This window comes from Sitophilus oryzae, unplaced genomic scaffold (genome assembly GCF_002938485.1).
Source record: "Sitophilus oryzae breed Bouriz unplaced genomic scaffold, Soryzae_2.0 scaffold_1394_pilon_pilon, whole genome shotgun sequence".
NCBI lineage: Eukaryota > Metazoa > Arthropoda > Insecta > Coleoptera > Curculionidae > Sitophilus > Sitophilus oryzae.
Window position 1 is genome coordinate 274,901 of NW_022146053.1, and position 14,958 is coordinate 289,858.

Sequence of the window (14,958 nt, forward strand, 5' to 3'; positions counted from 1 at the left end):
GTGGAATTATTAAAAAGACATTGATAAAAATCGTCAAAAGTTATAGCTTTAAGTGAAGATGACTTTATACCCTTAGCTTTTTTACTAACATTTAAATTTTCACAACTATGTGCTTGAGTTCTAAAAGTGTACAGTTTAGATCGTAAACCAATAAATTCAGTCATTATTTTCCCATTATTTTCATCTTTCATAAGACCTAATATTTTTTTGTTTTTTTGTGGTATATTATACACATTATTAGGAGGATAGTCCGCATCCCCATCATTTACAACCGTATACGATGAAGATGCTGACATGTACGAAAGCCAAAAATACACTATTGTACAAAATTAATATTTAGTATCCTATTTGTTGTCCGTATTGTTGTTTTATATATGTCATATTGTATAAAAAATATTTAAATATTTTATGTATATAGTATCTTATGGTTTTTAGTTTGTAGTAAAGGGATTGTATGAGTATATAGTTAATAAAAGATAGTATTACAATTTTAAGTGTTTTATTAAGCATATATTTTGTATAAAATATTATTATTTTAACTAAATTATTATTAATAAAACTATTATTATTATATTAACTAAATATTTAAAATATCCTATTTTAAATATTTAGTTAAAATTTTTGATTATTACAATAAGTATACCAATAATATAAGAAATATACATTTTCAACTGCACAATATAAACTACTATCTAAATGTTTTAAACAATGATAGGATTTGAATACATTTTTTAATTGATCAAATGATGGACATCTTTCTATATGTAAATCAATTATTTCATTATCTAAAAACTTTTCTAACCATTGCTTCTTTTCTGCCCCATTAACAGCAACAATTTCTGAACACACGTGTTTTTTAATGAAACTCGAAATATCTTCATACGGTAAACATTTTTCTTCTCCATACAAAACATCAAATTCTAAACCATGGAAATTGCAAGTTATCCATTCCATATGATCTCTAACTTTTGAATTGTACTGTTTCAATTCAAATGGATAACTTATAAATTTATGTGCAGCCAAATGTCCATTGTCGTTAACGTTGACTATTGCTAATTCTTTACAAATAAAATTTCCTGATCCATACTGAAAGCCTTGTACATCAATAATAAACATTTTCAATAGCTATGCAGATATATCTATTTGCTACGACTGACTACGAGTGACTGAATATTTTAATTATTAGAGTTTTTCATCCTTCATCAAACCTAATACTTTTTTATTTACTAAAGGAATATTAAATTGATTGTTTTCTTGATAGTCAGAAATATCAAATTTATTTATATCCTCTCTAATATGTTCATATATATTATCAACAAAAAAGTGATATATTAAGAAATCAATTATTATATTCCGATACAGAGGTTTAATGTAGTTGTAATGAAAATCATACACTATGGTTTTTGAAATGTCCAAAATACTGAATCCTACATAAATTGGTTTGTTAAATTTAATATTTGTCCTTTTCATTTCTATAATAACCATACTGAAAATGGAAAATCCTACATAAATTGGTTTATCAAATTTAACTTTTACACGTTTCATTTTGATTATTACCATATCCTAATCAAAAATGGTACACAAGGTGTGGAGATTTAAATCTACAAACATATCAGTTTTCATATAAGATTATTGTAAAAATAAATGTGTTTAAAGCAATTCTGTTTTAAATTGTTATTAAAATTCTTCTTATTCAAATAAGTATATCTAAGGTTCATTAAAATTTTATAATTTACATTTACACATTACATTTAAATTATTCTAAAACTAAATCCGTATTACAAATGGAGATAATTTAACACTAAAACAATTTAAATAACTTACATTACACGAAAAAATTTAAAAATCGAATAATTAATATATAATAAATAATGTGTATAGAAAAATATTTTTCTTTTTTAATTATTATTAAAATCCTGCTTAATAGCTTGATTATTTACATCTTGTAGCTAGTATGTAGGGTTTTCAATCTAAAAAAATATTATTACTTATTTTTCAAAATTGTTATTGTCATAGTACTTTAATACCTTTAATTTTCAGATTTCCGCTCCTTATACTTGTCAGCATTATACCCTCGCCACTTTTTCCTCTCATTTCTAGAAAGGAACGGCGGAGGTGAGTCATATTGATATGCTGGTTCAAGTGTTTTTTCTTCTATTGCTTCAATGAGTTTTTCATGATGACCCTCCATCCTCTTTTTGCAGGCAATCATATGGTTAGAGATTCGAGTTTTTAAAACCTTATGATTTTTATCATATGGACAGAGGGCATAAAATTCATCAACGCTTATTGGTCTCATGGAAGTTATTACCTGTTTTTCATTAAAGGTATTTTAAAAAATATATACAACAACTTTTAACTGGAGCAATAATTAATTTAAATATTAAGAACCCTTTTTTTTTTTTTTTTTTTTTTTTTTAATAAATACATCTGTTTGTGGTTTTATAAATCTCTCTCCTAAATTTTTTTAATTTTATTTTAAGTATTATATTCAATGTAATTATTATAAAATAATTTTAAATCTGTATTATTAAAAATAATTCTATTCTTGGTTTGAAATCTGTCTCACCAGTTTGTGGTTTCATAAAATTTGTTAAAAAGGTTACATTAATTTTAAGTAAAGATTGTTGATTTTAAGTTCTTTTTAATTTAAAATGCAAAAGATTGAAAAGATTTATTAAAAAATTCAAAAGGCTCCTTAATATTTAAATTAATTATTGCTCCAGTTAAAAAGGTTACATTAACTTTAAGTAAAGATCATCGATACCACTTTTTTAAATTTGTAGAATTATCAATTATTTCATTTTTAGTATTGAAATGCTTGACTTCAATTTCAGAATTAGTAGGTTTTATAAAATTAGCTAAAAAGTTAACATGAACATTAACTTTAATCATTGAAATCTTCAGAGCTTGTCTAATTTTAATTAAAAAATTTCTTAAGGTCTTTTTTAAGAATATGTCTGGATCTTTTATGTTCTATTATTTATACTTTATACATTTCTTTTTAAAATATTCCCTATACTTTAATAACAATAATAATTGAGACTCTACTTTATAAAAATTTTTCACACAATCTAGTTTATTCTTAATACATTTTCTAATATTTATAATAAACCCCTTCAAAATTTTAGTCGTCTTGTTTTGTTTGTTTAAAATTATTAGAAATATTCCAAGAATCATTAATTTGTTTTTCCAATCTATTACAAGCGTGTTAGAACTTGTTTTTATAATTTGAATAATCTATCGTTACATTACAATTTTTTACAGACTGAGCGAATGTATATTTTAATAAAATTATCATTAGATTGCAAAATAAGCATAATTATTGTTTTTAATAACAAATATATATTGCATGTGATTAATTTATTACTTTGTATATATTTTTTTAATAATTTATCTTTAATTTACATACTCATTGTTTTTAACAAAATGATATTGCATATTATTAATTTATTACTTTGTATGCATTTTTTAATAATTTATGGATTTGTTTTGATTTAGATACATGTTCTAAATCTGCGTATCCTGTAAACAACTTATTATTCATATCGTGTCATAAATTTTTTCTTTGTTTTAAAATATATATAAAGGCAGAAAATTCTATGCTGCATTAAGGTGCGTATTCATTATCCGCACGAACGAACGAACGAACGAACGAACGAATGAAAGTGCGGTATATTTAGACGGGGACCGAACGCATGCGGCCGTTCGTTCGGTCGTGCGCTCGACCATCCGCTTCGAGTCCGTACATCAAAGGCGTTCGCCTGCGTGCGCTTTCAGATTTAAGGTGCGTATTCATTATCGAACGAACGACCGAACGAACGAACGAACGAACGAACGAATGAAAGTGCGGTATATTTAGACGGGGACCGAACGCATGCGGCCGTTCGTTCGTTCGTGCGCTCGACCATCCGCTTCGAGTCGGTACATCAAAGGCGTTTAGGCGTCATGGTACAAAAGAATACAAGGTATGATCGATAGCGGCTCCAATTTCGTTCAGTTCGCGCCCACCACCTGTGACGTCACTAGGAAAATAATGAATAAATAAAAAAATAAAGAAAGTTGACAGGAGATCTGCATTTTTGAGGTTATGGTTAAAATTGTTTATTTTTAAGACTTTTTAGTTTGTTTAATTTAATAATTACTAAAACCAGCAGTTCCAAAAATATATTTAAAAATAATAATTATCTATTAACATGGATTTGGACGATAATAGGTAAAAATACTAAATTTATTTCTATATTCGGTATAAAATTGTTAATTAGGTTTTTAGTTTGCGATGTTTATGGTAAATAATTTTCATTTTTATTGCCTCTGAATTCACATGAGAACAGAGATGAGGATATCTATGGAAAAGTAACCACAAGAGGAATTGTTACATCATTTAAAAAATGTTGGGAAGTTTATTGTTTCCCATCGAAAAGTAGAAAATGCCAATGCAGATGAACGTATTGTAATTGTGATAGAAGTAATTCCAAGGGTGAAGTTTATTATAATTAGTGGAAGTAATACCAAGGGTGAAGTTTATTATAATTAGTGACCTGTGCTTCTTTTTATATGTAGATGTTTCTGGTTTTGAGAATAAATCGGTTGAACCACACCCAAAATTTAAAGGAAGTATTTGCATACCCAGAATATGCCCATCAAGGGTTATATAGCTCAAATTTCCTTTAATGGTAGGCAATTATTCAATGCAAATTAACTTTTAAGCGACTGAAATATTAAATAGTTTACAATATGGTATATCACTAAAAATATAATATATAAATCACTATAAATATATTGCTTTTAGGTACAATTAGGGCCCCGATACATTTCAAAAGTAGAATATTATTTTATATTAAATGAGGTATTGTACTAACAATCAATTTATATTAATAACGGAGATTAAAAAATAACAGAATAAATAGTTCTTTTTCTTATACTACAAAAATAAACTATAGAATACAACAGTATTTAAAAAAAAAAAAAAGTGATGTTCCGGCCGAGATTCGAACTCCGGTCTCTCGATTCCCTAGCCCGACTCCTTATGCACTGCTCCATAGTAACTTGTCGATAATTCAATGACGGTATATAAACAAAAAAAAAACAGGTTTATAACAATATCTTGACGATTTGAACTGGCGCGCGAATGAAGAAATGCGTGCGGTCTTCTCGTGCGGTCCTATCATGCGGTCCCCGTCCATACCACTAGCGTACGTTCGTTCGTTCGTTCGTTCGTTCGTGCGGATAATGAATACGCACCTTTATAGTCAAGCTTGCTCTATAAGATGAATACTCCTTCGATATTTATTTTTGAAAGCCTAGAGAAGAAGAGACTGCCAACTAAATTGTTGGTTGTTTTTTTGAAAAATTTATTTAGGTAAGTCTATTGTTTTTTTTTCTATAAATTTATTTTCATAGTAGTTGTTTTTTTTTATTTATTCATTTATTGTTTTTTCTATAAATATTTTTTTTGTACATTTAGATATGGGTTGAAAGAGGTGAAAGTGGTAAATGGTAGAGTACATTTATATCTATCATATTCACCAAAAAATGCAACAGTCGAAGGAAAAATAAAAAATTTACCGCTGCAGTATATCAGGGTGGTAGCAGAAGACGAAGCAGAACTGCAACTATTCCTACAGGGCATGAAGGAATTTTCGAATGTAAATTTTTACCCTTCTATTGAGGAAGAGAATACAGCAACAAGTCAAATAGAGTCTTCACACCACCACCACCGCCCTGATGAAGTGCAGGAGCCCAAACATAAAAAGATAAAAATTTTGGAGAACAGAATGGTGTACCCAACATCATCGCAACACCAACAAGAATTAATAGAGGTTTACGATGACGATGCAGACGAGTACGAGGGACAGAAATATACCGTTTTATCATTATAGATATTATTATAGTCTATCTATATTTTAATAAATAAAATACATTATTATTATTTTCAATGTTTTATTTAAAAGTTTTGCTTTTTACAATAAGTATACCAATAAAATAGGAAATATACATTTTCAACTGCACAACACAAAGTATCATCTAAATGTTTTAAACAATGATAAGATCTGAATATATTTTTTAATCGATCAAAAGCTGAACATGTTTCTATATATAAATCAATTATTTCATTATCTAAAAACTTTTCTAACCATTGCTTCTTTTCTGCCTCATTAACAGCAATAATTTCTGAACACACGTGTTTTTTAATGAAACTTGAAATATCTTTGTAAGGTAAATATATTCCTTCTTGTTCATATAAAACATTAAATTCTAAACCATGGAAATTACAAGTTATCCATTCCATATGATCTCTAACTTTTGAATTGTACTGTTTCAATTCACTTGGATAACATAAATTTATGTGCAGCCAAATGTCCATTGTCATCAACGTTGACTATTGCTAATTCTTTACAAATAAAATTTCTCGATACATACTGAAAGCCTTGTACATCAATAATAAACATTTCGAATAGCGATCTTAGACTGACTTTGAGGGACTAAATATTTTAATTATTACTTTAATTTTTAATTTATTAAATCCATTGATTATAATATTTAATTCACTTGAATGTATATTATTAACGAAATTCATTATATAACAATAATTATAGAGTTTATTTTTTAAAACATATTTATTTTCATTAATATACTGAATGTTAACATTGATATTAATAATACCATTATTATCAAATTTTATTTATAACAACATCTTTTTTTCTGTTTTTAATTTACAAGAAACAATATTATTATATATATATATATATATATATATATATATATATATATATATATATATATATATATATATATATATATATATATATATATATATATATATATATATATATATATATATATATATATATATATATATATATATATATATATATATATATATATTTACAGTTACAAAAGAAACAAAGACCCTCATGAATTAAAAAATAGGTATGATTATTTGATATTTCTTACCTTTAAAAGCAGATAAATAAAACAATATACCTATTCAACTCGTATGAGGAGGTAATTTAATATTAAAAAATAGGTCTTAATTTCTAAACAATTTTATTTTATAGAACATATTCCCTTTTTTCTTAGGTTTAAAGAGTAGTTTAGTTTAGTAGGTTTTATATAAAAATGTTTATTATTTCATTACATTTCAAACAATAAACAGTTATGACTCTTTTTAGGTATATTTATAAGATTTAATATTTTTGTAGGCTTCGTTAAGCTATTCTAGATTCAAATCATACTATAATATGTATAACATTATAGTAGTAACTTTATTCCAAGGATCTCCAATAATAAGCTTTTTAATTCTTTAATATTTATAATTTCAGTTTTAGAAGGCTTGTTTACATTTAAAATTTTAATTTATTATGTTCTAGTAGATCTCACTTTCTATAATTCTCTCCGATTGTTTTTTATAAACTTGCTATTAACTTTAAATTCTAAATTTTTATTTCCTTTAATATTAATCATGTTATTCTAAGTAAAATGTATTCAAGATTAAATCTAAAGGATCTCTCGAATTTGTGACTCCAAAAACAGTTTTTAAATTAAAAAGCTAAGTTAATGAGGATATGTAACATGAAAATTCTAAACTCTTGTAAATAAAAGGAGCTTGTTAATATATACTATATACATAGACAACTCTATTAGGTTCAGAACAAAATTCAGTGGTTCTTATAGAACTAAAGATCCACTAGGACATAATAAATTAAAATTGTAAATGTAAACAAACCTTGGATACTCTCAGGATGGTGACTAGTGAGGATTGTTAACAAATCCTGATAATTTTCTTACATCTCCCTTCTATACGGGTGTTGTCTTCTACTTGCCCTCTGACTCTCTTACTCAATATCATCAGTCTGGTGAGGTCTAAAAACAGTTGTAAAAAATTGTTGTAAATAAAAAACTCCTAATAACATATATACAATATACATAGACAACTATGCTAGCTAGTCTTAGGATACTCACTACTGAGGATTATTAACAAATCCTTGGATATTTTCAGGAAAGCGTTCATTGGGAAGTGTTAATAAATCCTGTGCATCGAAATCTTCTTGCATCACCCTTTGATATGGATGATATCTTATTGTCCTCTGAGTTTGGTTTGTTGTTCCTCTGAGTTGTTCCTCTTGTTGATGTTCATGATCATCAGGTCCGGTGAGGTCTATAATATTGCTGGGGGGCCTTGAACAATTGTCACATAAACCCATCATATTTATTTTTGGTGTTCTATGTGACCCCCCCATACACAATACCTCACCGTTTATACTGAATGGATGAACCATTGCAACTTTTTTGTTTGATTCCATCTTGAAGATTATTAGTAATATATTAATAATATGGGATACTATCTTACTTACATTAACAGATATATTTAGATATTATATACTTACTTATATTAATAATATCTTCACTCTTCTTGTAGAGTAAGCTTAACAAAGAAAAATATATATCTTAATTCGCTCTTGTAAACTGTTAATGGAATACACGCTAGCTTGATATTATATATTAAAATTGAAGAAAAATTTTTACATTTTAGAAACATGTGATAGTGATATGTACGTATTTTGATAGATTATTAGTAATAAAAAATATATACAAAGTAACATATTAATAATACAGAATAATTCGTACTTTGAATAAACATATTGATTATCATATATTAGAATAATAAAAACATGTGATAACATGTTACTAATAAACATTCAAAACAGATTCAAATTTAAAAATTATTTAATTAGAAAATAGTGTGTTATTGCAATATATTTCGAAAGCAGATAAATAAAACAATATGCCTATTCAACTCTCGTATGAGGTAATTTAATGAGGTAATTTAATATTAAAAAATAGGTCTTAATTTCTAAACAATTTTATTTTATAGAACATATCCCCTTTTTTCCTAGGTTTAAAGAGTAGTTTAGTAGGTTTTATATAAAATTGTTTATTATTTCATTACATTTCAAACAATAAACAGTTATGACTCTTTTTAGGTATATTTATAAGATTTAATATTTTTGTAGGCTTCGTTAAGCTATTCTAGATTCAAATCATACTATAATATGTATAACATTATAGTAGTAACTTTATTCAAGGATCTCCAATAATAAGCTTTTTAATTCTTTAATATTTATAATTTCAGTTTTAGAAGGCTTGTTTACATTTAAAATTTTAATTTATTATGTTCTAGTAGATCTCACTTTCTATAATTCTCTCCGATTGTTTTTTATAAACTTGCTATTAACTTTAAATTCTAAATTTTTATTTCCTTTAATATTAATCATGTTATTCTAAGTAAAATGTATTCAAGATTAAATCTAAAGGATCTCTCGAATTTGTGTATCCAAAAACCAATAATTATGCTTATTTTGCAATCTAATGATAATTTTATTAAAATATACATTCGCTCAGTCTGTAAAAAATTGTAATGTAACGATAGATTATTCAAATTATAAAAACAAGTTCTAACACGCTTGTAATAGATTGGAAAAACAAATTAATGATTCTTGGAATATTTCTAATAATTTTAAACAAACAAAACAAGACGTAAGCAATTAATTTTAATATTTTATGAAAACAATTTATCTAATAAAGTTACACAATTATCTAATTAAATCCTAGATAGTGATAAAATGTATTATTTATGGAAAATTTATGATAATTATATGCATGCAAACAAATCATGATCGTAGGCAATTAATTTTAATATTCTAATACGAATAAATATTATGAATTATGATGCAATTAACTCAGTTAAATCGAAAAAACATATTTATTGTTTATATTCAGAGGTGACTATATAAACATTCAGTTACTGTTGAAATCTCATTGCATTAAGTATTAATAACAAATTAAATATGAATACAAAAATTGATGGTGTTGCTAATGAAGTGATAAGAAAATTTGAGAGGGTAAGACATTTAATTAAATCTAAAGATGAAATTTTAAAATGGACTAAAATTTTGAAGAGGTTTATTATAAATATTAGAAAATGTATTAAGAATAAACTAGGTTGTGTGAAAAATTTTTATAAAGTAGTCTCAGTTATCATTGTTATTAAAGTATAGGGAAGATTTAAAAAAGAAACGTATAAAGACTAAAAAAACAAAAACTTAGTTTGGGTAGATGTTGATTCATGTTTTAATGGGCGGATTCGAACAGGTGCAATAATAAATTTAGGTATAAAAGATCCAGACATATTTTCAAAAAAAGGCCTTAAGAAGTTTTTTAATTAAAATTAGACAAGCTCTGAAGACTTCAATGATTAAAGTTAATGTTAACTTTTTACCTAATTTTATAAAACCTACTAATTCTGAAATAGAAGTAAAGCATTTTACTACTAAAAATCAAATAATTGATAATTCTACAAATTTAAAAAAGTGGTATAAGGAATATATTAGAAATTATATTTTAACAAAATTATCAGAATTTCAAGAACGAGATAGTGGTTGGGCACTTTATGAAATTCTTCAACTTAAAGTAAATATAAATAAATTTGTACCTATACTGCAGGTTTTTCTACATTTGTTAATACACCTAAATTTATATACAAAACGAAATCTGTAATAAACATAAAAAATAATGATGAATATTGTTTTCTTTGGTCAATAGTTGCATATTTAAATCCTGTTTCGATTAATTCTAATCGTGTTTCATCCTATCCTCATTTTAGTGAAATAACCTATAGAAAAGATAAAAGAAAATTAAGCTATGAAAACTTTCAATTTCCTATGCATTTAAAGGATATTCCAAAATTTGAAAAATGTAATAAAATTTCTATAAACGTTTTCAGCTATCAAAAAAACGAAATTTTTCCTTTAGCTTTAAGTAAAAATGACTTTTCTATTAAAATAAATTTACTACTATTACCAAACCATTCTGATATTGAGGATGCGAATAGTACTGATGATGATGATGATGATGAAATTGAATGTTTTAAACAAGAAACATATCATTTTGCTCTTATTAAAAATTTATCTCGATTACTTCATAAACAGTTACCTAATCGAAAGAATAAATCATGGTTATGCGAACGCTGTTTAAATTCATTTATATCACAAACAATTTTGGAAAAGCATTCAGTTAGTTGTAAAAAAATGAATACATTTCAAGTTATTGTTCCCAATGAAAAAGAAAAAATATTAAAATTTTCAAAATTTAAGTATAAGGAAAGTGTTCCTTTTGTTATTTATGCTGACTTGGAATGTATTCTTTTCGATGTGAAAAATGAAAATAGTTTTAATATAAAATCGAAAAAGTGTCAAAAACATGAACCATTTAGTATTGCATACTATTTAAAATGTTCATATAATGATGAACTTTCACGTTTTAATCTATACACTGGTAAAGATTGTATAAATTGGTTTATTAATAAATTAAATACTATAGCGTTAGATGTGCATAATATTCTTTGTAACATTATTCCAATGAAACCTCTTACACAAGCACAATACCAATATTGGTATTGTGCTTGTGTAAGAGGTTTCATTGGAATAATGTTACAAAGAATATTATGCAAATCTAACGCTATAGTATTTAATTTATTAATAAACCAATTTATACAATGTGACAACAATTATACAAACAAACAAATGTGACACTCTTTGCAGCTTTGAATATATATTCAAAGCTGCAAAGAGTGTCACATTTGTTTGAAACCGTTTAATAAAAATGATACAATTGTTAAGGATCATTCACATTTTACGGGTGAATTTCGAGGTCTTGCTCATTCTCACTGCAATATTAATTATCAGGATTCTCATACAGTACCTGTTATCTTTCATAATCTCTCAGGCTATGATAGTCACTTCCTGATAAGGGCTTTAGCTACTCAGATTAAGGGAAACATGAGTCTTTTACCATTAAACAAAGAACGATACATTTCCTTTACAAAATACATTCACAACACAAAAGTTAATTTTAGATTTTTAGATTCGTTTCGTTTTATGGCTAGTAGTCTCGATAAATTAGCATCTTATCTAGTAGATAATCAAAAAGAAATTATTCTAAAATATTATCCAAAGCATGTGGAGTTCCAATTGTTGTCACGTAAAGGAGTTTTTCCTTATGAATACCTAAATAATTGGGAAAAATTACAAGACATTGAATTGCCTACAAAAGATCAATTTTATAGTTCTCTTAATAAAACAAATATTTCCGAAGAGGATTATCAGCATGCAAAATTAGTGTGGAACACGTTTAGCATTAAAAATCTACAAGAATATGCAGAATTATACTTAAAAACCGATGTTTTGTTACTTGCTGATATTTTTGAAAATTTTAGAATTACATGTATGAAGACCTATGGATTATGTGCTCTTAATTTTTTTACCGCACCTGGATTAGCTTTCCAATCTATGCTGAAAATTAGTAATATAGAGCTTGAATTGTTAACTGACATTGATATGATTATGTTTATTGAACAAGGTATACGAGGGGGTGTTTCACAATGTTCTAATCGATATGCAAAAGCAAATAATAAATATATGGAAAACCAATTTGATGACAATGAACCTTCATCATATCTTATGTATTATGATGTTAATAATTTATATGGAGCAGCTATGTCTATGCCTCTGCCTCAATCACATTTTGAATGGGTTCAAGATATATATGAGTTACCAAATATAATAGATATTCCTGAAAATAGTGACATTGGTTATATCTTTGAAGTTGATCTTACTTATCCTCAAGAACTTTTTGATTATCACAAAGATTTACCATTATGTCCGGAAAGGAGAATACCTGCTGGTTCAAAGATTCCTAAATTACTTACAACTCTATATAATAAGGAAAAATATATCATTCACTATCGTAATTTACAACAAGCCGTTAGTTTAGGATTAAAAATAACAAAAATTCATAGAGTTTTAAAATTTAAACAGTCTTGTTGGTTAAAGTCTTACATTGATTTAAATACAGCATTGCGAAAAAATAGTAAAAACGAATTTGAAAAAAACTTTTACAAACTGATGAACAATGCTGTATTTGGTAAGACTATGGAGAATGTTCGTAAATATAAAGATATTAAACTTGTAACGAAATGGTCAGAAAGGTATGGAGCTAAATACTATATTTCACAACCAAATTTTCATAGTTGTACCATTTTTGATCAGGACATGGTAATAATCGAAATGAAACGTGTAAAAGTTAAATTTGATAAACCAATTTATGTAGGATTTTCCATTTTAGATTTATCTAAGACTTTTATATACGATTTTCATTATAACTATATTCAAAACAAATTTGGAGAAAAAGCAAAATTATTATATACTGATACTGATTCTCTCATCTACCATTTTTTTGTGAACGATATTTATTACTCAATTCAGCAAGACATTCATAAATTTGATACATCAGACTATCCTCCTAATAATGTGTATAATATACCACAAAAAAACAAAAAAATATTAGGTCTTATGAAAGATGAAAATAATGGGAAAATAATGACTGAATTTATTGGTTTACGATCTAAACTGTACACTTTTAGAACTCAAGCACATAGTTGTGAAAATTTAAATGTTAGTAAAAAAGCTAAGGGTATAAAGTCATCTTCACTTAAAGCTATAACTTTTGACGATTTTTATCAATGTCTTTTTAATAATTCCACTCTTGAAACTGAACAACATTTAATTCAATCAAAAAAACATCAAGTGTATACTATAGCCCAAAGAAAAATAGCTCTATCTCCGAATGATGATAAAAGAATTATTAATTATTTGTATACAGATACAAAACCATGGGGTTGGGAACTAAGGGGAAACATTTAGAAAATCTTTAGATTTTATTTATTTGTTATAAAACCTCTCATTTTTTGAAAACATAGTCAAATGATGATGATGAAATATTGACGATGGAAAAGAGAAAATGCTTGAAATATGTAAAAACAATTCCAGGAGCCTTTACTCCTACCAAAGGATCTCCTAGAGCTGCAGGATTTGATTTAAGGAGTGTCTACAGTATAACTGTACCTGCAAGGGATAAGGCGCTCATAAATACAGGTCTGAAATTTGAATTGCCTTCAGGATGCTATGGAAGAATAGCACCTAGATCAGGATTAGCTTCAAAAAACGGCATCAATGTTGGAGGTAGAATTTTATTTTTATAATTATTAATATGATAACTATTCATTTTAATTTTCTTCTAGCTGGTGTTATCGATCAAGATTATAGGGGAATTGTGATGGTTCTACTCTTCAACCATTCGAATGAAGACTTTCAAGTAAACGTTGGAGATCGTATAGCTCAATTAATTTGTGAGCGTATACACTATCCTGAATTGGTTGAGGAAAAAGAACTTACCCATACAGAACGCAACACCAATGGTTTTGGATCAACAGGGCGATAATAAAAACCTAGCTCTAAGTGTTTTTTTTTATATAACTTGCCTATAAATATTATTGTAATGAATATATTTATTAAGTATATTAAAAAAATAGAAGCATTTATGCTAGAGAAATTTTCTCAAATCGTGGTATAAAATGTAAAGATTATATTATTTTACTTTAGTATCCATAATAGTTAAGACAGATAGAGAGCGTGAAAAATTTTATTAATAAAAAAATAAGAATGGTAAATACAGATCTTCCGCAAGAAGTATCAGACGAGATTCGTAAATGGCGAGAATTTAAAAGATGTCCTGCATTCAATTACGAGTGTGGTAGATTGTTGTCAGCATTTGACAATCCTGGGAAATTAACAGGTACTGATTTAAAAAGGCTTACCGACAAATCTGATGTACCTGAATATGTGAAAACTGCAGTAAAACGGGACATTGATGATCGCCATGCTGCACATTTACGTAACATACCTGGACATTTTTAATTTATGATTATAAATAGATCAGTTTGTAATATTTAGCATATGTAAAAAATAAACTGTTTTAAAAGATTTGTCTATGTGTGTTTTTCTGTTAATATCTCCAGTCTAGACTAGGTTGGTTAATACAACATTTAGTTTTAAGTAA

At 26.4% G+C, this 14,958-nt stretch overlaps 1 protein-coding gene across 1 annotated transcript; it reads left to right on the top strand.

The window, feature by feature from the left end:
- The first annotated feature begins 2,226 nt into the window (after positions 1-2,226).
- On the top strand, positions 2,227-14,375 carry LOC115875705 (deoxyuridine 5'-triphosphate nucleotidohydrolase-like). The gene is made up of 3 exons (XM_030891221.1): positions 2,227-2,327; positions 13,890-14,081; positions 14,141-14,375. Exons 1-3 carry the CDS (start codon positions 2,243-2,245, stop codon positions 14,338-14,340), a joined length of 477 nt encoding a protein of 158 aa, XP_030747081.1. The 5' UTR covers positions 2,227-2,242; the 3' UTR covers positions 14,341-14,375.
- The last annotated feature ends 583 nt before the right edge of the window (positions 14,376-14,958 follow it).